A 25810-nucleotide genomic window follows, 5' to 3' on the forward strand; every position below is an offset into this window, starting at 1 on the left:
AAAAATAAAATAAAGCATGGATCCCAGGGCCAAGCATAATAATTAGAGATGGTCTGCCTAGTAAGTGGGGTAATAGTATTATCACCTGATTTTTCTGGAAATTATTCTTCCATTGATATTACCCAAAGGATACTTTAGGTTTATACAAACATATCAAAATACTGACACATTGTGACTTTCAATAAAACTTGGATAAGAAAGAGGAACAAAATGCCTCTTTCCTTGAGGAAAAGATGGTAAAATGGGGAAGATAAACACACATAAATACAAAATAACAGTATAGAGCTATGCTGTTCAATACGGTAGCCTGCAGCCACATGCGGCTTTTGAGCTACTGAAATGAGATCAGCCCAAATGGAGATGTACTCAAGTGTGTAAAATACATACCAACGGGGGGAAAAAAACACCTCAGTAACATTTTATCCCTATTATGTGTTGAAATGACAGTATTTTGGACATATTAGGTTAAATTTAAAAATACCAAAATTAATGTCACCTGTTTCTTTTTATATTTATTTATCATGATAAATATGATAAATATTTATCATATTTATAAATATGGCTGAAAAGAATCAGCACTAATAGAAATTTCTGCAATGGTGCAAACGTTCTTTATCTATGCTATCCAATGTGGTAGCCATCAGTCACATGTGGCTATTGATACTTGTGTGACTGAGGAACTGAAGTTTAAATTTTATTTACTTTTAATTGGTCTAACTATAAATTTAAATAAGCACATACATGCACTAAAATTGTAAGAGCCCTAAGACATAATGGAAAGTGTCCATGTCAATAACAGCAAACCACACAGCCACTCTTACAAACAGGTACATTTCCTCGCATGTAAATCAGTAGTGAAGCACCTGGAAGGCTGCACACCAAGTTGACACTAGCGAGATGGCAAGGGGTAGGGGGGTGGGATTTTTCTTTACCTGAAAGTGTATTTGTGTATGATTATGTAATTAAAAGTTATTTTTAAAGAAAAATTAAAACTAGAAAAAACAGAAGGTTGGGAGGGAACTGCCTGTGTGCAGGAATAGCGATATGTAGGAATTAGAAATGCACCTTCTGACAAAACGCACTTTAACATAGATAAGGCTGATGGAAGACAGCGAGGTTTCTGTTATAAAGTATTAATAGACGATAAACTTTCTAACCTTTGCCCACAATCCAATGATTTTTTTTCTCAAGGAGAACAATTGTGGTTCTTTTGTAAATAGCTTCTCAAAACCCACAGAATTTATTTTTCATCACTGGCCACTTATTTCTCAACTCGCCAAAGAAATTTTCCAGATTCCAATCTCTTAAGAGTAAGGGCTGTATCTTTTAATGTGAATTCTCTGTCTGGTAATATGACTGGCAGTAGTGGTAAAAGTATTTCCCTGATTACCTTAAAAGTCTCCTTGGTAAGCAATTAGCAATATTAAACTACTACATGCAAATGTTTAGATTTTCACCTAGAACGATCTCCCTTTGTTAGTACACCTTTATTTTTAACTATCACCAAAGGTTTTCTTTTCTAAACCCATCTAGCAACTTCAGTGTTTATCTTAATATATAAATATTAGCTCTGTAACTTTAAGTGTGCATGATAACAAATCCAAATAGTTCTTAAGTGACAAGATAATTCTAAAACCAGGTGACGAGCTTCAAGTAAAATCTCAAATGTTATTTCGTGTGTGCTCTGAGTAAGATAAATTCACATACAAATCCTATTTCCTTATTCTCAGGAATTTATATGCAAGTTCGATTCTCTAAAATGAGAGGAGGCAAATTTTAAAGTATCCTTTCGCCAAGATTTTTAACATACTAAATAAAATTCTAAAACCTCCACTTATGAACTTGAGGTTTTTTTCCACATCAGTGCCACTGGCACCAGCTTTTATCAAACTTACCCATTCAGTTAATCTTCATTTTCTAGAACTACAGTTTCAAGCCATTTACAAAAAGTGGCTTTTTCTATTTCCTCCTACTGGGTTTGTAATATTTGGCCACCTTCCTGCAAGTCTTTAGAAAATTACATGGTTTGGGAAAAAAATAAACTGCCCTTCTGGGAAGTAGTAAGACAAAGCATCCGATTCACATTAAATGCCTTTAGTTTTCCTCTGGTCTCCCTAAAAGTATCCAGGTCAACCTCAATCAACCTCTCCAAACAAGGTGCTGGGTGTAAGCTTTCTCTGAAAACAAAAACTTTGCAATTTTTTCTGAAATTATGAACCAAGGACATGTTTGCCAGTTCCCTCTCCCTAGGAAAAGCCAAACAAATCTTGCTTTTAAGTACGTTTCTAAACTCTGGATACTTGATATTGCTTTTCACTCTGGCAAGGGGAAACTAAAAAAGTGATCCGTACAGCAACAGCACCATCTAAAGACACGCCGTCAGAATTCCTTGAAAAAGAGCCAGACAGCAGTTTCCAGCAAATCTGGGCTCTCACCTTCCCCCGTCAGAATGACAGAGGATGAATGATGAATTTTGTTTATCCTGTGCTGCTTAGTACTATGAGTCAAAGACAAAAGGCCCCATTTGTGCTCTGTGAGAAGAAATCACAGCAGCTATCATGGGCACTGTGACCAGAGTAAAGCTGCTGATGAAAACCAAAGTTCTCATCTACAGCACTGGCTGTAGCCCTCAGTCAGAGAAGGATTCCTTCCGGTGACTTACTGTTGGTTTTTACAATCGGCATTGCTTCTTTGCAGCTAGAGGAGGCAACAGTGTCCCTAGACCTGATACGGGAGCCACAGGCCACATGTGCCCGGTGAGCACCTGAAATGCGGCTGGTCCAAATGGAGGTGTGCCCTACGTGTAAAATACACCTACGTCCCAGAGGCTGACTACAAAACAAAGAACATAAAACGTCTCATTAGTAACTCTCTGTGACACTGAGTACCTGCTGTTACAGTGCTACCACCATGAGTGGTGGATAAAATCAAATATGTTTTTAAAACTAATTTTGCCGCTCAGGCTCTGCAATGTCAGCTCGGAATTCTTTCTCTCCTCTCTCTCTGCCCCTCCTATGCTTGCATGTGCTCTCTCTCTCTCAGAATAAATCATAGATAAGTACTTAAAAATAATGAAATAAAATAAAAAAATAAAATAAAATAAATGTTGCCGGGGCACCTGGGTGGCCTTGTCAGTTGAGCATCTCACTCTTGATTTTGGCTCAGGTCATGATCTCGTGATTTGTGAGACGGAGCCCTGCATTGGGCTCTCTGCTGACAGCATAGAGCCTCTCAATCTCTCTCTCTCTCTCTCTCTCTCTCTCTCACACTCACACACACACACACACACACACACACACACACACACACTCACACACACACACACACTCTCTCCAAACGCTGCATGATTACTTCTAAAACATAAATTTCTTCAAATTTTTCATGACTTCACTTATATAATTTCTTTAGCCCTTAACTAGCTTTAGAGACAAAGCCATAAGACATCTTCCTTGAGTGTAAGCCACCTAAGTCATGTAGTGCGCCCCATATCCTTTCTGGTGGTCCAGCATTACCAACTGTGTGCATGTGTGCCTGTGCATGTGGAAATTAACAATGAACAGTGAGATTTCTTTTCAAATCTCCCTTCACTTGCTATAGACTATACTTCAGTTGCACTTAGGGCTGTGTGGCGACCTTGTTCCTTGCCCCAGGTCCAACAAAGCAGTGGGAGAAGCTGACCTATTGGGATATGGAACCATTTACTCCTTTCACACACATACACAGACACTTACAGCCAGAAAAGTCTTCTCACAAAGTCCTGAACTCTACTTTAGACTTTCTGTGGACACGGTACACAGAGACAGACCTTCTCGAGCTCCACAACTTCAGTGAGAAGCACCACATTCTGTTTTTCTTCTAGCACCTTAGGTTACCCTTACCTTGACTTGTTCATTTGAGGTTACAGCACAGAAAACAATCTCTGTGAATCCTTGGGATGGGAACATACGGAAACAGATACCACCAATAACACGGCCATCTTTAATTAGGGCAAGAGTTTTGTGTTTCCTGAAAGAATAAGATTATGTCAAATTTTACCTATTTTGGTTATATAAAAATACTTTTTGGGGTGTTCCTTATTAACCAACCAGGAAAGGAGGAGAGTGTTTTCCTGGAATTTCTGTGGAAGCCTCCTTTATCTAACCACTGTCTTGGCAGAACATTCTTTTACTTTTATTTATTTATTTATTTTAATGCAGAACGTTTCAAGAATTTGCATGTCGTCCTTGCTCAGGGACCATGCTAATCTTCTCTGTATCATTCCACTTTTAGTATATGAGCAGCTGAAGCGAGCACAGAACATTCTTAATGTGGACTTTTTAGTTACTCAAAAATATTACAGAAACATTATGAAAGAGAATACAAAATCCGCATGTACTATTTGTCAAAACCTGCATTGTAGAATTTTTTCAGAACTTCTAAAAGGTCACACTGAATGGTCACATGCAGAGGTCACAGTCCACATAGGCTGTTGGGCTATCTATGTTAAAATATATTCAATTAGAGACCTTTAGGTTTTCTGTTGTTGGGGTTTTACTTAAAGCAATGGATTTTCAAATGTACCTGTCTAATATCCCAGTAATTTTCCCATAGTTACGACCAAGCAATGGTGGTACCTAGTTAAGATGCCAAAATCAAGAATGTTCTGGCTATGGAAAAAGTGGGACATCTTCTTGGTATTTATATTTCTCTGCTGTAACGAATGAAGCACAAGACAGTCACCAGCAACTCAAAAGTATAAAGCTTCGTTATTATTAACAAAAAAATGTGTGAATTGTTGAACAATTACTCTTACTGCTTTTAGGCATGGCACTTATCTAGATGGCGCTCTGCATTCCCCCAGCATGACAAGAGGCAGCAGGATTCGGTGGCTGGTTCTGGCTGACTTCTACAATCTGAGTGGTTCCTCCTTCATTTAAAAAGGAAATAAGAAAGAAAGAAGAGCCAGGCACTCGAGCACCACTTACGGGTCAAAGACAAGCCGTGTGATGTATTCTTTTGGCATCCGGGGCAGCTGGTGGGAGAACACGTTCTGGAGACCGACTAGCCACATCAGAATCTTCTTGTTGGGTTTCTGGTTCAGGGAATTTCCGACCACGTGAAATTCAATCACACCCCTGCGCTCCTCCAGCCTCGCTGCCTCGTCCCTGGCTGAGTGTGCTGACAGTAAATTGGTCTGCAACGCGGAGACAAGAGAAATTATGCAGAGCTCGTCTCCTAAGACAATGGGGATGGGATCTCTCAATGTCTCTCTTATTTGTTCTAATAAGATGTTCATTTGTGAATTTTCAGGGACCCAAACAACACACACGAAATACAAAAACAAACAGAAAAGGGAGACAAAACATTTTGAGAGATTGGGTAATGTGTTGTGTATGTACATGGATATTTATTGTAGATTAGGAGTCATCAAACCTTCCTGCAAGAGGCCAGATAGTAAACAGGAGCTCTCTGTGGCAAATAGTCAACACTACTGATATGTGAAAGCAGACACAGACATACACAGATGAATGTATGTAGTACTGTTCCAATAAAGCATTGTTTATTTATTTTTTTAACATTTTATTTTTTTTTTCTGAGAGAGAGAGAGAGAGAGAGAGAAGCAGTGTGAGCAGGGGAGGGTCAGAGAGAGAGGGAGACAGAGAATCCAAAGCAGGCTCCAAGCTCTGAGCTGTCAGCACAGAGCCCGACGCGGGGCTCGAACCCATGAACTGTGAGATCATGACCTGAGCTGAAGTCGGACGCTTACCCAACTGAGTCACCCAGGCACCCCCAATAAGGCATTATTTAAAAGCAAAGGGAGAGCAGAACAGATTTGGCATGTGTGCTAACCTTTGGTCTGAAGGAATCCCATCCGGCTGAACTCTGTAGGACCCTCAGGATGACAGATTCCCCAAAATTGTCATTACAGTCCCAATAGTGGCAGTCACATTTACAGCGTTAGTGCCTCTTTTTGGAAGATAGTTTTCTTTCCAGAGGGTATCTGTTGACCCACTCTCAACCACAGCTGGCGGCACGATTCTGTGCCGGCACTTCACAGTCCACATCCTATTTAATCCACCCAAGGGGTGTGCAGGTAAATGTTCAACAAAGAGTTTCCAGGGAAGGAAAGCCCCAGATGGTAGCACTTGCTCATCCCACTGGTCCACAGCTGGCTGCCCAGGGGACCAGGTTCCACCGTGGTCAATTTCAAGCTACCATCATATTTAACAACAAGCTCACAAAATTCCTGAAAAGTTAACAACTGCCTTGTGCATGCCTGTACAAGCCAACTCCAGTACAATATCAAATCCACCCAACAAATCTTGAAATGTGTAATAACATCCACACTTCACAGCTGAAATAAACTGAGCTAAACTAATCTGCAAAGGTACTAACTCCATGAAAGCCAAGTACAGAAAAGGTACTACAGTCTTAGATTCCCAGGCCTGGAAATATCTAACAAGAAATGAGAACAATAGTCTTACAATGGGATCTTTCTCTTAAAACAGTTCTCTGAATTATCCCCAATACCATCAAATAAATACCTAAGAAAACATGACAAATTAAAAATTGATGGAGCAGAGGAACACTAAAAAAAAATTTCAAGATATTTTATCAGATCATCTCCAAGCCATCTCTTCATTTTCTGGAAGCTGTCAGAAATGTTTTAAACCATCCTGCCCTTGGATGCATTGCACTGAGATAATAGCAGGACTTTTACCAAAAATGCTTTACTTGAATCCAATTATAAATAAATAGACAAATCAAAAGGAGGTCATTATACAAAACTAGGGAGCAGGATTCTTCAGCAATGGCACTACCATTTACTGAANTGGGGAACTATTCTAGATTAAAGGAGAGTGAAGAGTTGAAGAGAAAGAACTAAATGCAATTCAGGATCTCTGGCTGATCCTTGAAGAGCAGTAACAAATGTTATAAAGGATATAACATGGTTATATGGGGAATTCAGATGTGCGCTCTCTATACATTAGGCCAAGGGTCAGACTTTCTTATAAAGGGGCCAGATAACAAGTTTAGGCTTTGTAGGTCCTACACCAACTGTCTTAATTATTCAAATCTGCCCTTGTAGTACAAGGCAGACATAGACAACATGTTGAAATTATACTTTATTTACAAAAATAGCCAGTCGGCTAGATTTGGCCTGTAGGCTGTAGTTTGCCAATCCATATATTAAAAATTATTGTGACCTAGCTCAATTTTCTGAGAGTGGTAACTACAGTGTGGTAATATAAAAGAAGAAATACAGGTAAAAATAGGGGTGAAATGTTGTGACATCTGTATTTAATTCTGAAATGGATCCAAATGGTTCACAGGAGACACAGGGAATGCAAATGTGGCATCTTAACAACTGGTGAATCTAAATAAAGAAACTATGGGGCACCTGGGTGGCTCGCTCGGTTAAGTGCCTGACTCTTGATTTTGGCTCAGGTCATGATCTCATAATTCGTGGGTTTGAGACCTGCATTAGACCCTGCACTGACAGTGCAGAGCCTGCTTGGGATTCTTTCTCTGCCCCTCCTCTCTCATGCTTGCTCTCTCTGTCTCTCAAAATAAATAAATAAACTCAAAAAAAAAACCAACTAAATTTAAAACACTATGAATCTCCATCATGAAATTTTTATATAACATTGGTCAGGATTTAAATTTTTCAAGTTAAAGAGCAGAAGGAGGTGAGAATGCCTTCAGTTGTGAGATAATTAGCATTTCTCTGGTGTGATATTCATCAAGGGGAATCACCTCTTCACCAGCTTTTCTTGCCCTCCATACCTTCACCACCTGGTTAAATGTAAACCAGAGTAGCATAACATGGTATCTCTCAGTGATCCCACCCCCATTTCCAACAGTTGGAGACAGAAAGGGTCTACCAGCTGTCTGCTCTGGTTTACCCTGCTGACCTCTGGTCCAAGCATTGCTGCAGGGTCTGTGATGGTAGACATGACCTCGTCAATTAATTCCATTGGAATATCCCCCATTACTCGGGGTTTCTTGGCCTCTTCCAAGGCATGAGAGTCATTCATTTTCCTCTTTTCTCCTGTGATGATCAAAAGAAAAGGGCAAACAATGGGTGATCTTAAATACAAAGCAGATATACATGCCAACTAATCCAAGTAATTTTCTATTAACATTGATGGGCCTGGAAGTCAACTCTCCATTTACCCAGGGAAAGGGTGCCTGTGGAGGATGGGAAAGAGAATGGAGGAGGAGGTCACAATAATCGCCAATCACAGATACATTTGGAATATTTTCTATTTTCTGTGGTAATTTTTTAACTTGCTATATGAGTTGTGTGTTCATTTGCAAACACAAGGGGTAATTTTAGTTACCACTGGTTATTAATCTCTAAATTTAGTCCCTTTGTGGTCAAAGTACATGGTCCATATAACAAAACATCAAAAATTTCTGAAACTTACTTTAGAACATAAAATATGACCAATTAATTGTAAATGTGTACTGTCTTCTTGAAAGTAGTGTGTATTTTATAACTTTTAGGAGTAATGATCTCTGTATATCCATTAGATTAAACTTACTGATTATGTTTTTAGGACTTCTGTATCTGTTGATAGCTTTGTGTGAACGATGAATTACTCAGAGATGTTGCTTCAAGCCTTCAACTATTGATTGATTAGGTTGTTTCTCTTTCCAGTTCTGTAAATTTTCGCCAGTGATGTGTGCAAGTGTATAGATGTATAGATACGTGATAGACGACTATATATATTTGAACCATACTAATGAAATGTGTATTTTGCTAATGAATTTAATTTTTTCATTATAAAATAACCCTTTTGGGGTACTCAGGTGGCTCAGTCAGTTAAGGTTCCAACTCTTGGTTTTGGCTGAGATCATGATCTCCTGGTTTCATGAGTTCAAGCCCTATGTCAGGCTCTTGTGCTGACAGTGTGGAGCCTGTTGGGAATTCTCTCTCTCCCTCTCTCTCTGGCCCTCCCCAACTTGTGCTGTCTCTGTTTCTTTCAAAATAAATAAACTTTAAATAAATAAATCCCCCTTCATCTCTCACAATGCCTTTTTGCCATAAAATGATACCTCACAAAGTGAGTAGGCCATTCTCAACATGTCACATGCTAGGAAAGGCCAGGCAAAGGCAAAAAGAACTTTTCCCCACTTTTCTCCTTAGATTACTTAGTGGCTTTTTGTCCTTACTACTTTCATGCTTGGTTTTTCCTTTTATATTTTTCCTGTCATAAAATGTCATAAATTTATTTTTATAATTAAATTTAAAATTTGCTTAGATGTTCGAATCTAATTATTCCTCACTTGTGAATCCCAGCACGTTTCAATACAACACTCTTGTCATCTTTAGTTAAAAGAGCAGAACAGTGTAAAGTATCTTGTCTATATGAGATGCTTCCATAAACATTATGTTACTTATTAAACGGCTTTTATTGTTTTCATAACTCTTTTTTAGTTGTGAGTGAGAATATTTTCAGTCATTTGACCAACAAGCCTTCAAATTCCATGATTTTTCCATTCCAAAAAGTAATGCTATGAACTATTTACTTTGTAACTGAGGGTTTATCATAATATGCCCCAAACTTGATAAACTGCTATTAGTTTCATGGTAAGAAAGGTCTGAGGCTACATCCAAGCTCACTGGCAAAGAGTTTCTGGATTGATGAGTGATATCTCCCTTGGAAGTGAGAAAAAGTAAATGGCGGCACACGTGATAAATATGCAGTGTTGCATTTACAATTCTCTTTCCGTCTGGTCTGACACTTCTTTATTGTCAAGCTTTGGTCATATCCAAAATTTGTTTGGTGTTAAGCCCGTGGACAGAAGTGTAACCTTCAAAACATTCTGTTACTATGAAATGCCTTTAGGGTTAACAGATGGTTTTGCCCACATGGCAGATTACACTAGCAGCCAAATTCTTTACCCTCCTGGTATCCACACTCTGCCATGTAACTTTGTGGTTCTTCCTACAAAAGAAGTAGAGTACATTCTCTCCACCCCTTGAATCTGAGTTCGACCATGGCTTTAGTTGACAAAATAAGGCAGGAGTGATGGTATACCAGTTCTGAGTCTAGGCTTCTAGAAACTGTATTTCCACTTACTCTCTGGCATTTCTGCCATTGTCAGAAGGACATATTCTGCTCCAAGAAAAAGAAAAGCAGCCCAGTGTTCCCAGGAGGAGGACGAGAAATATATGGAACAGAGATGCTCCTGCTTAAGTGTTCTAGCCCAGAACAGAGTCCCCAGTCAATAGGTAGGCTCATGAGCAAGCCTAGCAAAGACTGACTGGATGAGGTTGGCAGAGATCAACAACCTTACAGGAAACACACAGAATAAGTGAGCTATGATAATACATGATTATGGCTTTAAGGCTCCACATTTTGGGTTGCTTTGTTGTTTAATATTCTGCATTTGGGTTGCATTTTGTAACTAACCAATACAGTTCAAAGTGATTTCCAGCCATTAAAATCATGGACATACACAATCTGTAGTTCATCTAAATCTACCTTTGGCACTCCTGAGATAATAGGACTTTTATGGCAATCATAGTCCTCTCTTATGCCCCCTTACAAGCTTACCTGGGTTTGCCTCAAGCCCAGAAGAGCCTTTGCAGGAAGGACTGGTGCTCCCTCCATTAGGTTGCTCAAGGGAAGATGAGTTTGAATTATATGAAATGGTCCCAGCTACAGGAGGTGGACTGATAACTGGCCCCAAAAAGAAAAACAGGTATTAGGTGACTCCTTTCTTAAGCAATAAGGAACCACGTGCACATGCAACCATCCCGTTCCTGCCCAACACCACAACCAAAGCATCTTTAAAATAAAAGCCATGGAGGGGCACCTGGCTGGCTCAGTCGATGGAGCATGTGACTCTTGATCTTGGGGTCATAAGTTCAAGCCCCACGTTGGGTGTAGAGATTACTTAAAAATAAAATCTTTTAAAAATGAATGAATGAATTAAAATAAAACAAAATGAGAGCCATGGGGCCAAGGTGAACATGATAATAATAAATGAATAATTAAATAAATAAGTAAGTGGGGAGAAGGGAAAGGTCTTCCTTATAGGGGAATACCAATAAACAAAAAGGAAGGAATCATGGACATCAGGGGGGAAAAACATTTAACGGCCAGCATATAATAACTGATTCAGGGAAGACAGGCTAAACCTTGGGAATACAGTTCTGATGAAGACAGGCTAGTTTCAAAGCTTATCTCCACAAAAATACTTTTTTATTGCAAAAGGAAAAATGGTAACACTACAGTGGCGAGTGCATGTAAACACTATGGTAACCAAGCGATCAAGCTTATACCAATAATACTGAGGGAGGTCAACGTCATGTGCCTTCTGATGTCAGACAAAAATTGCTATAAACCACAGGATTGTGATAAGAGGCAAAAAAATGGAAAATAGCCTATAGGTTAGATAATAATATTGCATCAAGCTTAAATTCCTTACTTTGATAACTGTACTGCTGTTAAGTAAGAGAATGTCGTTGTTCTTGGGAGATACTCACTGAGCTCTGTAAACAGGGGTGAGAGGTTTGCAACTTTCAAGTCGTTTAGAGAAAAAAAGAGGGGAGGATGATTAAACCAAGTATGGCAGAATGTCAACAAGTGGTGAATCTGGGCAAAGAATATACAATATACAAGATTTCTTTGTCCTGCTGTTGTAACTTTTCGGTAAGTTTGAGAATATTTACAATTTAAAAACTTCTGTTTTATATTGTTTTATCGAAGTGATGTCAGAAACAGGATATTGCTTTGCTTTGCCAGTGTGCTGCTGATTTGTAGGTAGTGTGGGGACAGCAGATGATGGATACAGACATTTTCAGTGGCACTGGTCACATACAGGACAGAGTATGGCAGTACTGCCCAGAGAGAACGCTCAACTAAATTTCAACAGCCACAGTTCAGTCCCCAGAGGACGTTCTGAACAGCCAAGAAAGTGATGGACTAAGTTAACAGAGCAAGAGAGACACCAATCCATAGCAGTCAGAATATACCAAAGTGCCAGGCTCTATGGCTTTCCTTCCAGAAAACAGGCCTTATGAATCTCAAAGTAAAGTGGAGTAATTCCACACAAAGGCGAAGTTCTGGTTATTCTGAAGACATCTATCTTGCAAAACTTCAGAGCCATCATTACAAATGTCATTTATCACAGCTGCATAGATGTGCAGACATGCCAATTAAGTAGATGATTACACTCTTCTTTCCCCCCAGAGAACACACTGCAATTACAGTAAAACAGGAGAAAGCAGCCTGCCTATGACAGCTTTGGGTAATACTAAAGACAACAATACGGTTCAAATGGGGTACAACTTTAGCCACAGAAATAAATGTGGGATTCCCAGAGAGTCAGAGGCAACCTCTGCCTTCTCCATCCTGTGCTAACACATAAAACGCGCTGGAAGCTGAACAGACCAGCGAGGCATTCTGAGAGGGCAAGGATCAAGGGGAGTTTTCACAAAGAGAGGAATCCTCTCCGGAAGACCCTCCGGCAAAGAACTAGTTGACCCTGCTGAATTGTTTTGGTTCCCTCCTGCCTGGAAGAGGAAACTGAGCTCTGTACTCATTTCTCCCACAAGCATCTACCTGCCAGCACATTTGCAGCACATGCTAGAAAGCACGGCCCGAGGTCTGGCTCTTCATATAGTGTAGTAGTTAAGGAATTCTGCAGACAGGGCATGAAACCCAATTCCAACACTTATGGGCTCTGATTGTGGGCAACTTGGTGCTCCTCTCTGGGCTTCTATCTCATCTATATAAAGTGGAAACTAACACCAACTTCTCAGGGTTTGTGCTAAGGCTTCATGATGACGCAGACTTCATAGGCAAGTACTTAATGGAAGTCTGTTATTATTATTGTGGCAAAACAGTGTCTGACCACCCAGAAGTCACACTCACTGGAGACAGAAGACTTACAGGAAAAAATGGGGTTAGGATAGCACGAGGTAAGTGCTGTGACACACAGCAGTTCTCAAATACGGCTGCACATCAGAATCACCTGGGGAGCTTTTAAAAGTCTCAGTGTCCAGGCTAGACCGATTATATCACTCTCTCGGGAGAAGCCTCAGAAATCAATATTATTTTAAATCACAAGTAAGGCCACAGTGCAGCCAAGCTACAGAACGAAAGATAAGATATAGTCAAGGTTCTGTGAAAGTTTGGAAGAAAAGAGATCCAGTCCTTGCTGGAAGGCATGGGAGGAACAAGGAAAGGGTTTGTGGGAGAGATGTTATTTGAAAACCGGATGAGATAAAGACAAAGTGAACAGCACAGGGACAGAGAGAGCAATACAGAGGATATGCCCGGTCACCACAGAGAATATGTCCAGTAAATGCTCAAAACTCGGGTCTCAAAAAACAAGAATTCAAACAAAAAGGATTTGATCCAAACCAAAACCCCTCATTCCCTAAGTACTCTGCTTTGTAGGGACTGAATTATATTTACATCCAAACTTGGGCTCTAGATGAGAAAAAAATTATTAATCACCTTCTCAACTGCATTATGCTGAGTGAAAGAAGTCAGACTCAGAAAATGGTGTACCATATGATTCCATTCCTATGACATTCTAGAAAAGGCAAACTCCAGGAACAAAAAACAAATCTGTGGTTGCCAAGGCCGGGGGTAGGGCAGTGAACGAACTACAGAGGGTTGCAAGGGAATTTTCTGGGGTGAAGCAACTATTCTGTATCTTGATGGTACTGGTAGTTATTTAACTACATGTGTTTGTCAAAATTCACAGAACCCTACACTAAAGAAGGTGACTTTTACCATTTGCAAGTTGTTGTTGCTGTTTTGCTAGAGGCAAAACTATTCCACACTGAGCTAGATGTACTAAAAACTCTATGAAATTCTGCACTTTCCCCATGGCCCCATAGGAATAACTTGTTTTGGCATCTCTTGCCAAACTTCTCCAAGTCTTCCTAGTGTCAAAGGCAGTTCAGAGCCTCTCTCTGGGATCAGTGTGATTCTAGAAGTCACATGCCTTCTTTCATCACAAAATACTAGCTGCTGTCACCCAAGGCAATGGCAAGAATGCTCTAGCCCCACCAGGAAGTACTTCATGACCTGAGACTCAAGATTGTTCTCATGGATATCACCTTTATCCATGATAGGAACTTGATGCACGAACAGACATCACAGACTCCGAAACCAGACCAAGGCTTGATTCCTGGGCATCTCTGGCCATTGACCAAGACTTTGTCTTTAAAAAGAAGCCAGCATTTGACCACAGAGCTGAGCTGTATGGCATTATCCACCTCCTAATGTGCAAGCTAAGCAAACTAAATAGCACAAGGAGGGGTTATTTTAACTGCTTTGCACCTGCTCTCCTTATTAACAGAGATGCAGATGCAAGATTTGCCGAAGTGTTAACTTTTTGGCTGGCTCTGTTCTTCAATTTTTTGACAAAAAGCACAAATAAATGCAGAGTGAGCTGTGGCTAACACTTTCTGGTTGTTCTCTGATTTATGCGAAAAGAAATTTACCTGTTTGGATTCCTAGCTGGCTGGTTCTGGAAGAGGCAGAGAGAAAATCCTGATCCCAGATAGGAGAGTTTTGACTATAAACTTCTTCTTCTAACATGGACAGAAACCTAGACACAGGAGTAAAAGCAATAGTAAGATCAAAATATATTACTAATATATTACTAGAAGGATGACAACCCTAACCATCTATGGCAAGCACCCCAACATCCGTCTCTCACCTTCAACTCAGAAATATGCTCGTGAATTGTGACTCAAATGATGATCTGTGGGTGGCCCTGGTATATTCAAATAAAGAAATGCATTTTGACAAATTTATTCTTTTTTGATTCTGCACAGATTGACATAACACAGACTGCACAGAGCATTATATCGGTAGGGATCTATTCCACTCAGTGTTCCTCAGTAAGCCTCAGAGCACGATTTCCACCATCCATGTAGCTGTCACTACTGCTGTTATTATCCTTCACAAAAGCTAATATTTATCAAATGCTTGCCATGTGCCTACACTGTTCTATGAACTTCTTACTGAATCCTCACACCAACCCAGTAAGTTACGTATTTCATTTTTATCACACACATACATAACTCTTACTACATGACAGACATTGTTCTAAGTGGTTGATGTATTATTAACTCAGGTGCTCTTCCTAACAAACCTATGAAGTGGAATCCATTATTATAGTCATTTTACAGAAGAAAAAGTTAAAGCAAAGAGATTAAATAACTGGTACAAAGTTCCACAACTAGTAAATTACAGGACTAGGATTAGAACCAAAGATTGGGGGTCACCTTTTTGGCTCAGTCAGTAGAGCATGTGACTCTTAAGCCAGGGGTTGCAAGTTCAAGCCCCAAGTTAGGTATAGAGATTACTTAATAAAAAGAAATAATTTAAAAAAAATTTTTAAACAGAACCAGGGAGCCTAGGTGGCTCAGTCAATTAAGCATCCAACTTTGGTTCAGGTCGTGATCTTGCAGTTCATGAGTTTGAGCCCCATGTTGGGCTCTGTGCTGACAGCTCAGAGCCTGGAGCCTGCTTCAGATTCTGTGTCTCCCTCTCTCTCTGTCCCATCCATGCTCACATTCTGTCTCTATCTTTCTTTAAAATAAACTAACATTAAAAACTTAAAAAAAAAAAAAAAAAGATCTTCCATAACCCATTTGGCAACAATCTGACCTGAAGAAACATAAAACTATTTATAGGTTTTAAAATTAAAAGTGGACTTGATTTAGGGGGACTACCCCCATCCCTAGAGACGTGATATATGTTATTGTTTTTTTTAATGTTCATTTATTTTTGAGGGGGGGGAGAAGTAGAGGGGCCTGATGGGAGGCTCTAACTTATGAACTATGAGACCATGACCTGAGCTAAAGTTGGACACTTAACCAACTGAGCCACCCAGGTGCCCCGACAATATATGTGATATAAATTACCTTTACAAAGTATTATAAACTTTGAATTGTGAAACATTAGTATCAGAGTTTTGGATAACTGATCAAGGATCTATATCATCATCATCATCATCACTTATCACTAAAAGTACCACTATTCTCGTTTCTCAATGACTGCAAGGTTTTAAATGATTTCAGGAATGGGAGAGGCTTATTTTGCAGAAGTGAAAATGGATGGGGAAAGGTCCTAAGGGGTCTTCTTACTTGCTGCTCAGGTTAAATCTCAGATTTAAAAACAAGGTATCATTTGAATGAATACCTGCCTGCACTCGATAGTTTAATTCATGGTTTCTAGAAACTGCATGAGTCACTTCTACTTCCTAAGCAAGCCACCATTATCTTCCATTTTAAAACATTTTAGTGCGTTTCTTACCAATTACAGAAAGGCTGACAGAACAGGAGGTGAGATTCTTACTGGGATCACATCCTGATCTTGCTGATGAGAAAGAGGGTGTATGAGGCAGGAATGATGCCGTTAATAATTTAGGAAAAATAATTTTATATGCACGTATGTGTGTTATATGTATATACAAAATACAGTTATTTCATTACAATAAAGAACAGCCTTGTGCAACGGCACGAGAAAGTGTTCTCTATACATATACATACGTACACCATACAAAACTGTATGTAGAATAAAAGAACACACTACATGGAGAAATAGAGAAATATCTAAAAACACTGAAAGTAGCTCAGAGAGGTAGGGCTACGAGGGTGTCTTTTGCTTCTTTGTTCTCTCGTAACCAAATTTTCAGCAGCACGTGCATTTATCACTTGTAAGATGAAATACAGATACTAAACCGTTTGTACACAATCCTGTAAGTAGGTGGATGGGAGGACAGGCACGAGGTAAAGCCAAGTGGAAGAAAGGGCGCACATATGATGAGGAGGAGGACAAGGACAGAGGCCCCGCGCGTACCGTGAAAGTCACAGCCGCCGCGCACGGTGGCGTGAAGCCAGTCACAGATCTCAGCTGAGACAGTGTCCAAGGCCCACACGGCACCTCAAGCTTCAATATATGTGATTCTGCTGCCAAGGCTGTGGGGATAAATCCCTACCGGGCCCAGTGTTGTCATATTCAATGACAAGGGATTTAAAAGGAGAAGTGGGTGGTAGTTTTACCCTACCATTAGTAATAGAGAAGGAAAAAAAAGCAGCGCTGATTTTTTAACTCCACAGCAGAAGCGTGCCAGAACTATGGGATGAAGGAACATAACACACTATAATTAGCAAATATCTGTAAGAAGCAAAATGAATTTGCGATGGGGGAAAAATTGTTACTCTGTAAGGTAATTAAAATTTCTCTTTAAGTACCGTGAAAGGTGGGGTGGGGGGTCCTCTTTGTTCCGTGGCTTGGAGACAGAGAACGACAACTATAATCTGAAAGTATAAAATCTGCTTATGCGGCAAATGTAATAGAGAAATAAGAAAATTGCTTTTAAATCTCTAAGGAAAGCTAAAAGGCAGCCACTGAATACACGAGCGTGCCCAACAACCAAACTCCAACTTCGGTAGTGCTGAATCCTCTTCCCTGGAGAAGCCAAAGCCTTCGTGGCACGCCTGTCTCCGGTACCGGCTGCCTTAATAATACACTGAAAATCGGGATGCTAGGATTTCTGTGCAAACATTGGGCATTCTGCTAAAGCTCATCAGAATTACCCATGACTGGGGCGCCTGGGTGGCTCAGCTGGTCAAGCGTCTGACTTCAGCTCAGGTTATGATCTCATGGTTTGTGGGTTCGAGCCTCACATTGGGCTCTGTGCTGACAGCTAGCTCATAGCCTGGAGCCTGTTTCGGATTCTGTGTCTCCCTCTCTCTCTGACCCTCCCTTGCTCACGCTGTCTCTCTCTCCCTCAGAAATAAAAAATTAAAAAAAAAATAAAAATAAAAAAAACAACAAAAGAATTATCCATGACATCCTCTACCCACGGCTCAGGATTTGCATTACAGTGCAAAGGAATTTTCAGGCAATTTCTATCAAAAAAACATTTTTGTTGTTGTAGATCTAACTTTAATTCTTTAAAATTAAGGCTATCTTGGGGCGCCTGGGTGGCTCAGTCGTTTGAGCATCCAACTTCAGCTCAGGTCATGATCTCACGGTTCATGAGTTCGAGCCCCACTTCAGGCTCTGTGCTGACAACTCAGAGCCTGGAGCCTGCTTTGGATTCTGTTTCTCCCTCTCTCTCCACCCCTCCCCGCTTGTGCTCTGTTTCTCACTCACTCTTTCTCTTTCTCTCTTCCTCTTTCAAAAAGAAACATTAAAAATTTTTTTTCAAAAAATAAAGCTATCTTTCCTGAGAAACAAACTGGATAATACAATAATTGTAACTTAATAAAAAAAAAAATCTAGTTTCTCTGCTAAAACAGGGTATTGTCAGTCTTTGGTTAAAGAATATAATATCTCCTTTCTTTTTTTTTTTTTTTAAATGTTTTTATTTATTTCTAGGAGAAAGAGAGAGACAGCATGAGCAGGGGAGGGTCAGAGAGAGAGGGAGTCACAGACTGAAACAGGCTCCAGGCTCTGAGCTGGCAGTCAGCACAGAGCCCGACGCGGGGCTCGAACCCACGAACCACGAGATCATGACCTAAGCCAAAGTCGGACGCTTAGCTGACTAAGCCACCCAGGCGCCCCATAATATCTCCTTTCTTAAACTCTCTTCTCTGCACCAGCAGTTCTTAATGGTTTGGGGAAGACAGGCTCTATCATACCTAGGGAGCCCTTTCAAATTATACCTTCGACCTCTTCCACTCTGGGCAGAATGACACCCCAGAATGAGCTGTCTCACTCATGTCTTGCTGTCGCTGCTCCATGACAAGCCAGCCACTGCACTTTCAGCCCCTCTCATGAGCAGTCAGCCTTTTAGCTCGAACTTTTGGTTCTTCGCACTGAAAATGCATTTTCAATGCCAATGTCACACACTGCAACTTCCTATTCCTTTGACACACTTCCTTCATTTGAAAAATACGTGATTATTTATATGTTGGAAGCTGTGGCAGGTAGAAAAAGCAAGGTGCAGAGGAAAGAGTTAGGTATATTCTATAAGAGACTGAGTAGAGGGGCATCTGGATGGTGCAGTCGGTTAAGCGTCCAAGTTCGACTCAGGTCATGAACTTGTGGTTTGTGGGTTTGAGCCCCATGTTGGGCTCTGTACCTACAGCACAGAGCCTGGAGCGTGCTTCAGATTCTGTGTCTCCCTCTCTCTCTCTCTCTCTCTGCCCCTCCCCTTCCTCAAAAATAAACATTAAAAAATTTTTAATAAAAAAAAGAAAAAGAAACTGAGTAGAGAGGTACAGAGATCATTCTGAAGGAAGAAGCCTCTACTCCCTTCCAGCCCTGCTGGCGGGGTCTAGTTTACAAAGAGTGAGGGGGCAGGCCGACTGTGGCCGGAGTGATTTACCAGGTCTTCGAAAGGGCCGGAGATCTGGGATGGAAAAACAAACCAGCCACTGGAGTTGTCCTGCATCACTTCTGAGTCGATGGAAACTGCTTTCACCACTCCCCCCATGGTCGCCTAGCTTCCTGGCAGCTGAATACAGCAGACCCGGCACCGCCCCATCCCAGGACCCCAGGCCCAGTGCCACAGATGGAACGAGGGGGCTCAGGGAGCTAGGAGGCCTGCCAACTGCTGGCAACAGATTCCAGCCAATAGCAGACGTGCTCAGCAATTCGCAAGATGACTCACAAAGGGAGGGGAGAAGGAGAGGGTCCCTTCTCCCTTGTCCCTGGGTCCCTGGGAGGCTATGACCTCGCCACTCATAACAAGCTTTGGCACGTGCTTCTCAGTCTCAGGCTGTGGAATCAAAGACCTGCAGGAGTGCTCTCTTACTTTGGGAAGTGGGTGAGGATTAGAGTTCGTTTCTCAAGTGGCAGTTTGTCTTTTTCCTGCCTCGCTTGTTCTAGGAGTTGTCTTCTCATGACCGTGAAGACTGAGCGCAGCAGTGTTCTCCCAAACACCTGGGTGGTTTCATACCGAGGTAGACTGTCACAGAACTGGGGCACGTTGCAGTAACACAGCCACCTGTGACAAGACGAGACAAGCACCATTAATATCCCTTCAACATCCCAGATGGTCTGAAATATCCACGTATGGTGACTCTCACACCACTAACCACAGGAGAAGAACTAGGTCAGTATCACTGCCAGCTAATGAAACTTGGAAATCAGAGTCACTTGCCCCATACCAGCAGGTGGGTTCAGTTCAAGGACAACCATTCCATTCTGCACCATCGTGCGGTAAGTCCGGCAGTCAAACACACCTGGGGTCAAATCCTTGCTTTCCCACTTAACAGGCTGCATGACTTGGGGAATTTAATTATGTTCTTAAGTCTCCATTTCCTTACCTGTAGTATGGGGACAGCAACAATACCTACTTTGTTGGCTGATTATGAGCATTACAGGAGACACCATATGGAAAGTACATAGTGCAATTTGAGTTTCTGGTACATACACGGTAATTTAAATAAAAGAAGAGTTTAAGAAGGGGAAGGTGAAGAAGTCCCATTTTGAAAGCTCAGAATTCCACCATCTAGTGCTCTGAGTAAAATTTAAAATGCCTACACAGCATTCACATACCCCCAAAGCCTTGGTGGGAAGATAAAGATCTTCAAGACTATTCAAAACTCAGTCAAAACACAGGAAATAAAGAGCTTCCACCATCTGTCGCTAAGGTGCATTTTCAATGACTCAGTCTCAAACTTAAAAATGCACTGTGGCACTGCAAAAGCTGGACGTGCGCCCAGGCCCAGAGAGAAACCAGGGGCTTTCTTGAGATCCGACCACAGTTCTGGGGTACGATGGCTATGTAGGGCATACAATGTAGAAACTCATTCACCCAAGAGAAGCTAGAGAATGCAAGTGTATTCAAAATCAGCCCTCTTTCTTTATGGTCTCCCCGGATGCAAGGTCTCAAACTCCCAGGACCTAGCAACATGAATGTACCACGGGGGTCAGGGATCAGAAGCTTCATTGCACATCTTCATTCCTTGGTAGCAGATTCAAATATCTTTTTCCAGGGCAGGGCCTGCCTTCCAAAAATTAATACCTCTCCTCTCTGGATGCCTCCTGATGTCCTTTAAAGTGGGAGGCAGGGCTGGTTCTAATGTGCCCAAACTGGTACTGTGAAGCTCCTGATGAATGTTAAAGCCCTTAATAAAGACTGGAATAATAGTAATTAACTAATGTTTATTGGTTTTTTATCTTATTCTGCATTGCTTCATACCTCCCCTGTGTGTGGTGGTGGTGGTAGTAGTGGCTCATCGTTGGGAAAGAAAACTTTCGTGTCAGTTCATCTGCCTTCCTTCAAAATTAACCTTAAAACCCTGCTACCAATTCTACTCTTCTCTCAGCTTTTCTGTCTTAATTTATACCCAAATGTCACTTTTATGGTTACAATTCCAAAATGGGACTCTTTAAGTGTTGATCTTGTCAAATCAGAAACAGTGACCTTGGTAGCAAAAAAGGCCAGGAAGGGCATTTATGTTGTTCTTCCTAAGGCACCTCACAGAGAACTGTATCACCTTCAAGGTTAGTCTTTGCTGGATATTAGTCTGTGGCCACTTAATGATGTGATAGATAGGGCTGAAGGGAGGCCAGCTGACAAGTGACTAATTACAAAACATAATAAATGTTAAGAGTTAAACAGTTTACAGACCTTAATAATCAAAAATTTGGTTTCATGAGACTGAGGCCATCACAAGACTATCTGAAAAACTGAATATTTAGGATTAAGAGCAGTATTGTCTAAAACAGCTGTTTATACGGATACTGCACTGACACAGGAGCCCCACGGCCACATGTACGCACCAAACACCTGGTATGTGGCCAGTACAACCGAGGAGCTTGATCTGTGATGTCATTTAATCAATTTAAAATGTACTTTTAAACGAAAACAGTGTGAAATGTTTTTCCCTTAAACATAACTTCGTTGCTTTGGTAGGACTCCATTGAGCTTTAACCATTTTAAATTGAGTGAATGAACTGAGATGTGCCGCAGGCATAGCTTACACAGTGGATTTTAAACCAGCACAAGAGAAGGTAACAACAGATGAGTAATACTTTTTCATGTTGATTACACAGCAAAATAATATTTATATACTAGGTAAAATACAGCACTATTGAAATTAACATCCTGTGTCTATTTAGTTTTTAGAATGTTAACTCCTACAACATTTTAAATCACATTTGCGACTCACATTATGTATCTATGGGAGGTGCTGATTTTGAATCAATCTAAAAAGCATTTCCATCTGTGGAAGGGTCACAGATGTCTGACAATCTACTCAAAATGGATGTTATTTCTGCTACAGCAATGGTAGGTTATAAATATTACCATAAAATCATCAAGTGTCATAAAGAAGTGTTTTACAGGCCATGCAATCTTCCCAGGGTAGGAGAAGGCAGCACAGACTGTTATGGTCTAGTGAAATGTTTCAAATAATGGGCTTCCATTCATTTACTCTAAGAAGCATTTCATAGACCATAGTTTATGCTTTTCAGCTTTGTTTTGTTTTTACTTCCAAGATTGATATTATTTTATAAATCTGTAAAGTGCACAGTATGATAAGATAGAGTCTGAGTCAATGTGCGGTGTTTTAGTGCTGGTTTAACAAAGGACGTAGTCACTGCACACAGTGGGATGAAAAGAAGAAATAGGAATTTGTGTGCATCTCTGTGCACACACTCCTCCAAACACTTAACTGTAAGGAAAGATTTTACCTAAATGACTGGTTTCAGGTCATCTAAGAAGTAGTGAAAGGGATATAGTTCATTCATTTTTGCACGCCTATAAGAATGTCATGTGTATGCAATTTACTGACACTTCAAATAACTCTCAGATATTTGACAGCAACCTGATGCTTTGCAAACACCTTGCTTTCTTTAAAATGTGAACTGGAGAACTTGAGCACAGAAGCCCATGTCATCCTACTTGCTGAAATGAAAATCCTAAGGTTTGTAGGAATTACGTGATCTCTCCTAGTTCACCTGAACTAAAGGCTAGGGTCTCCTATCTCCTAGTCCACTTTCTTTCCCTGCCTCCTAATAAATACCGTCCTAGACTTACATGCCTAATGAATACTCAGTAACATACAACAATGGTTACATAAAACTGCTTCATCAAAATCAACTTAGTTATATCAAACTTGCTCTGTATTCGTACAAAACATCTCCCAATATGTGGAATTTGAGAAACATAACAGATGAACGTAAGGGAAGGGAAGGGAAGGAAAAGTAAGATAAAAATGGAGAGGGAGACAAACCGTAAGAGACTCTAAAATACACAGAACTGAGGGTTGCTGCAGGGGAGGTACTGGAGGGGAGGTGCATGGGGGGATGGGCTAAATGGGGGGTGGGCATTGAGGAGGCACTTGATGGGATGAGCACTGGGTGTTATATGCACATGATGAATCACTGGGTCCTACTCCTGAAGCCAAGACTATACTATATGTCAACTAACTTGAATTTACATTAAAAAAAAAAAATCTCCCCAATATGCGGTGACCATTAACACCTTTCAGACAGTGTGCACAACTCAGAATCTAGGACTAAATATGTGCTGCTTCCAGTAGCAGATTCTGTTGGTCAAATGTATTTTAAGAAGTCACATTCCTCTAACACTTTATTTTCAGGTTATTTTTTCATAAAACCATATTAGTGTACCATCACGAAATTCAGGGAACTTCAAAATATTTATTCAGCGTTTTTTTCTAAAACCAGTGATTTCTGGGAAATATATTGTTATTATTAATATTAAGCATGTTAACATTACTATGTCAGATATTTTCAACATATAAAAGTTTTCTTTTTCCTTTTTTCAGAACAGAAGTAATTTAAGCAGTCCTACTCTTCAGTCTGCATTTAATTTTTTATTGGAAAATCTTCACAAGTTAGCTCTGCAGCAAACAATCATTTTCTGGATCCAGTGTCTTCCACAGAGAATCCTGTCACCCCATTTCCGGGCTGACATATGAGCTCCATAAGTGTTCAACCTCTTCGTTCTAATGGCTACAACCGCTGTAAATTATATGCTGAACCAGCATTTCAGGTCCTGGAGGCTCACTTACACATCGAGATAAAGCCTGGTGGTGCCTGCAGCCTGTAATATTACCCATTTTTGAGAAGATTATATCAACGAGACACTATGCTGTAGTGGCGTGTGGTTTATTAAAATCCTAAGTGGTCATGACAGTGAGGTTTTACTCTGAAACAGTTACTGATTCTCAAAATTTTCACAGGTTCTCTCTACTTCCCTTTCTTCATCAACATGGCGTGACAGTGGGCAAGTGGGGGAGGTGAGTGTTGTCTACCTTCATTTCCTTATTTATTATTAACAGAGGCTCTTGGTCTACATTCCACCTAGAAATCAGCAGGTTTCAGAACTCATCAGGGTGTATTCATTCCAAACTCTCAGCAGGTTTCTTTTCACCATTGTCAGACTCCACTCTTCTGCTGCCTTCAGCCGTTGGCTCAAGATACTGGGCTAGAAAGGATCTGCTGCTATCTTTCTATTCCCTATTATGTTAGTTTCTATAGTCGTATTCAAATAATGACACTTTCATTCAGTTGTACATGCTCCAGCTTAAGAGTCCCACACTGGCAGTGACTGAGTTTTAGAGAACAACATGTGTGGGAGGAAAATAATGACTAGCAACTTCCCAGTGCCCATTCTGTGTTCCAGACACTGTGCACAACATTCAGTACTCATGAGGCTCGGGCAGAGGAAGAAACTCAAGGTCAAGGAGGTGAAGTGACTGGTCGAGAGCACACAGAATTAGGGAGGGATGGAGCTATGATTCATACCCACTGCTCATTTCAAAGCTCGATTTCTAACTTTACTACTCCTTAAGTATTCATAAGTGCCACCCATTTTCTGCTAATTCCCAAGTGCTACATAGTATCTTTACAATTTTCTAAAATACAGTGATATCTTCCTTGCTGCTTCACATTTAATTCTCCTTCTTGATGAAACATTTTTTCCTCTGTTAGTAGTGGTAAATGCTTTTTGGCATCTGGCTTTGGCAAATATTCAGCTTTCCAATCGTCCACAGGTGGGTTTAAGACAGATAAATAGATAAGATAGATTAGATAGATAGATAGATAGGTAGAGATAAAGTAATCTCTATACCCAACATGAGACTCAAACTCATAAACCCAAGATCAAGAAAGAGTCACTGTTCTACTGGACTGAGCCAGCCAGGCATCCCTATATTTTTGATGGATTTATTATCTCAACTCTTACTATAAATGACAGTTAAGATAATATAGGGACTATTGGTTCATGTAAAATTCTGAAGTGAATGTACAGAAATAAAGATATAATGTTTAAAAATATTGCCTTGAGGTACCTAGGTGGCTCGGTTGGTTAAGCATCTGATTTTGACTCAGGTCATGATCTCATGATCAGCTCGAACCCCGTGTCAGGTGAGCCCGGCTTCTCTCTCTCTCTCTCTCTCTCTCTCTCTCTCTCGACTCTCATGGGATTCTCTCTCTCTCCTCCTCTCTCTGCCCTACCTCACTCACTTGTGCCCTCTCTCTCTCAAAAAAATTGGTGTTGAAGAAATCTGTAATTCTTACAAAAGTCAATTACTAAGAAGAAATACTTTATAACTCAAATTATATCTATTATAAAAGAAGGGAGGAGAAAAAGGGGAATATGACTCATGAATATCACGTCAATGAATCAGAGAGGAAGCTTATCTTAAATGATGCTCATTCCTACATGTCATCTGCTATTATAGAAAATAACCTGGGTACAAGTGCTCTTTGGTTATCAAAAAACATTGCCTACTCTAACTCAGGAATACCTCCTGAAGCAAGCTTGATGTGGCTACAAAATATAAGAGGGAGTCAGGAGCCTCAGTTGATAGAGCATACAGCCCTTGATCTCTAGGTCAGAAGTTTGAGCC

The 25810-nt window shown here is 40.5% G+C and overlaps 1 protein-coding gene and 1 non-coding gene across 2 annotated transcripts in view; both read right to left on the reverse strand.

The window, feature by feature from the left end:
• KAT2B (lysine acetyltransferase 2B) overlaps nucleotides 1-25810 on the reverse strand; it is a 99425-nt gene that overhangs the window by 18844 nt on the left and 54771 nt on the right. The window contains exons 7-12 of the mRNA XM_077750914.1: nucleotides 19735-19926; nucleotides 14459-14565; nucleotides 10548-10673; nucleotides 7896-8032; nucleotides 4965-5173; nucleotides 3879-4005 (exon numbers count right to left, since the gene is read on the reverse strand). Coding sequence (XP_077607040.1) covers nucleotides 3879-4005; nucleotides 4965-5173; nucleotides 7896-8032; nucleotides 10548-10673; nucleotides 14459-14565; nucleotides 19735-19926 — 898 coding nt within the window. The remainder of the gene's footprint in view (nucleotides 1-3878; nucleotides 4006-4964; nucleotides 5174-7895; nucleotides 8033-10547; nucleotides 10674-14458; nucleotides 14566-19734; nucleotides 19927-25810) is intronic.
• LOC144220626 (U6 spliceosomal RNA) lies at nucleotides 4187-4293 on the reverse strand. Its single transcript, XR_013331800.1, has one exon. It is a non-coding gene; the product is annotated as a U6 spliceosomal RNA (small nuclear RNA).

Source organism: Crocuta crocuta, unplaced genomic scaffold (genome assembly GCF_008692635.1).
Source record: "Crocuta crocuta isolate KB4526 unplaced genomic scaffold, BGI_CrCroc_1.0 scaffold279, whole genome shotgun sequence".
Classification (NCBI taxonomy): Eukaryota; Metazoa; Chordata; class Mammalia; order Carnivora; family Hyaenidae; genus Crocuta; species Crocuta crocuta.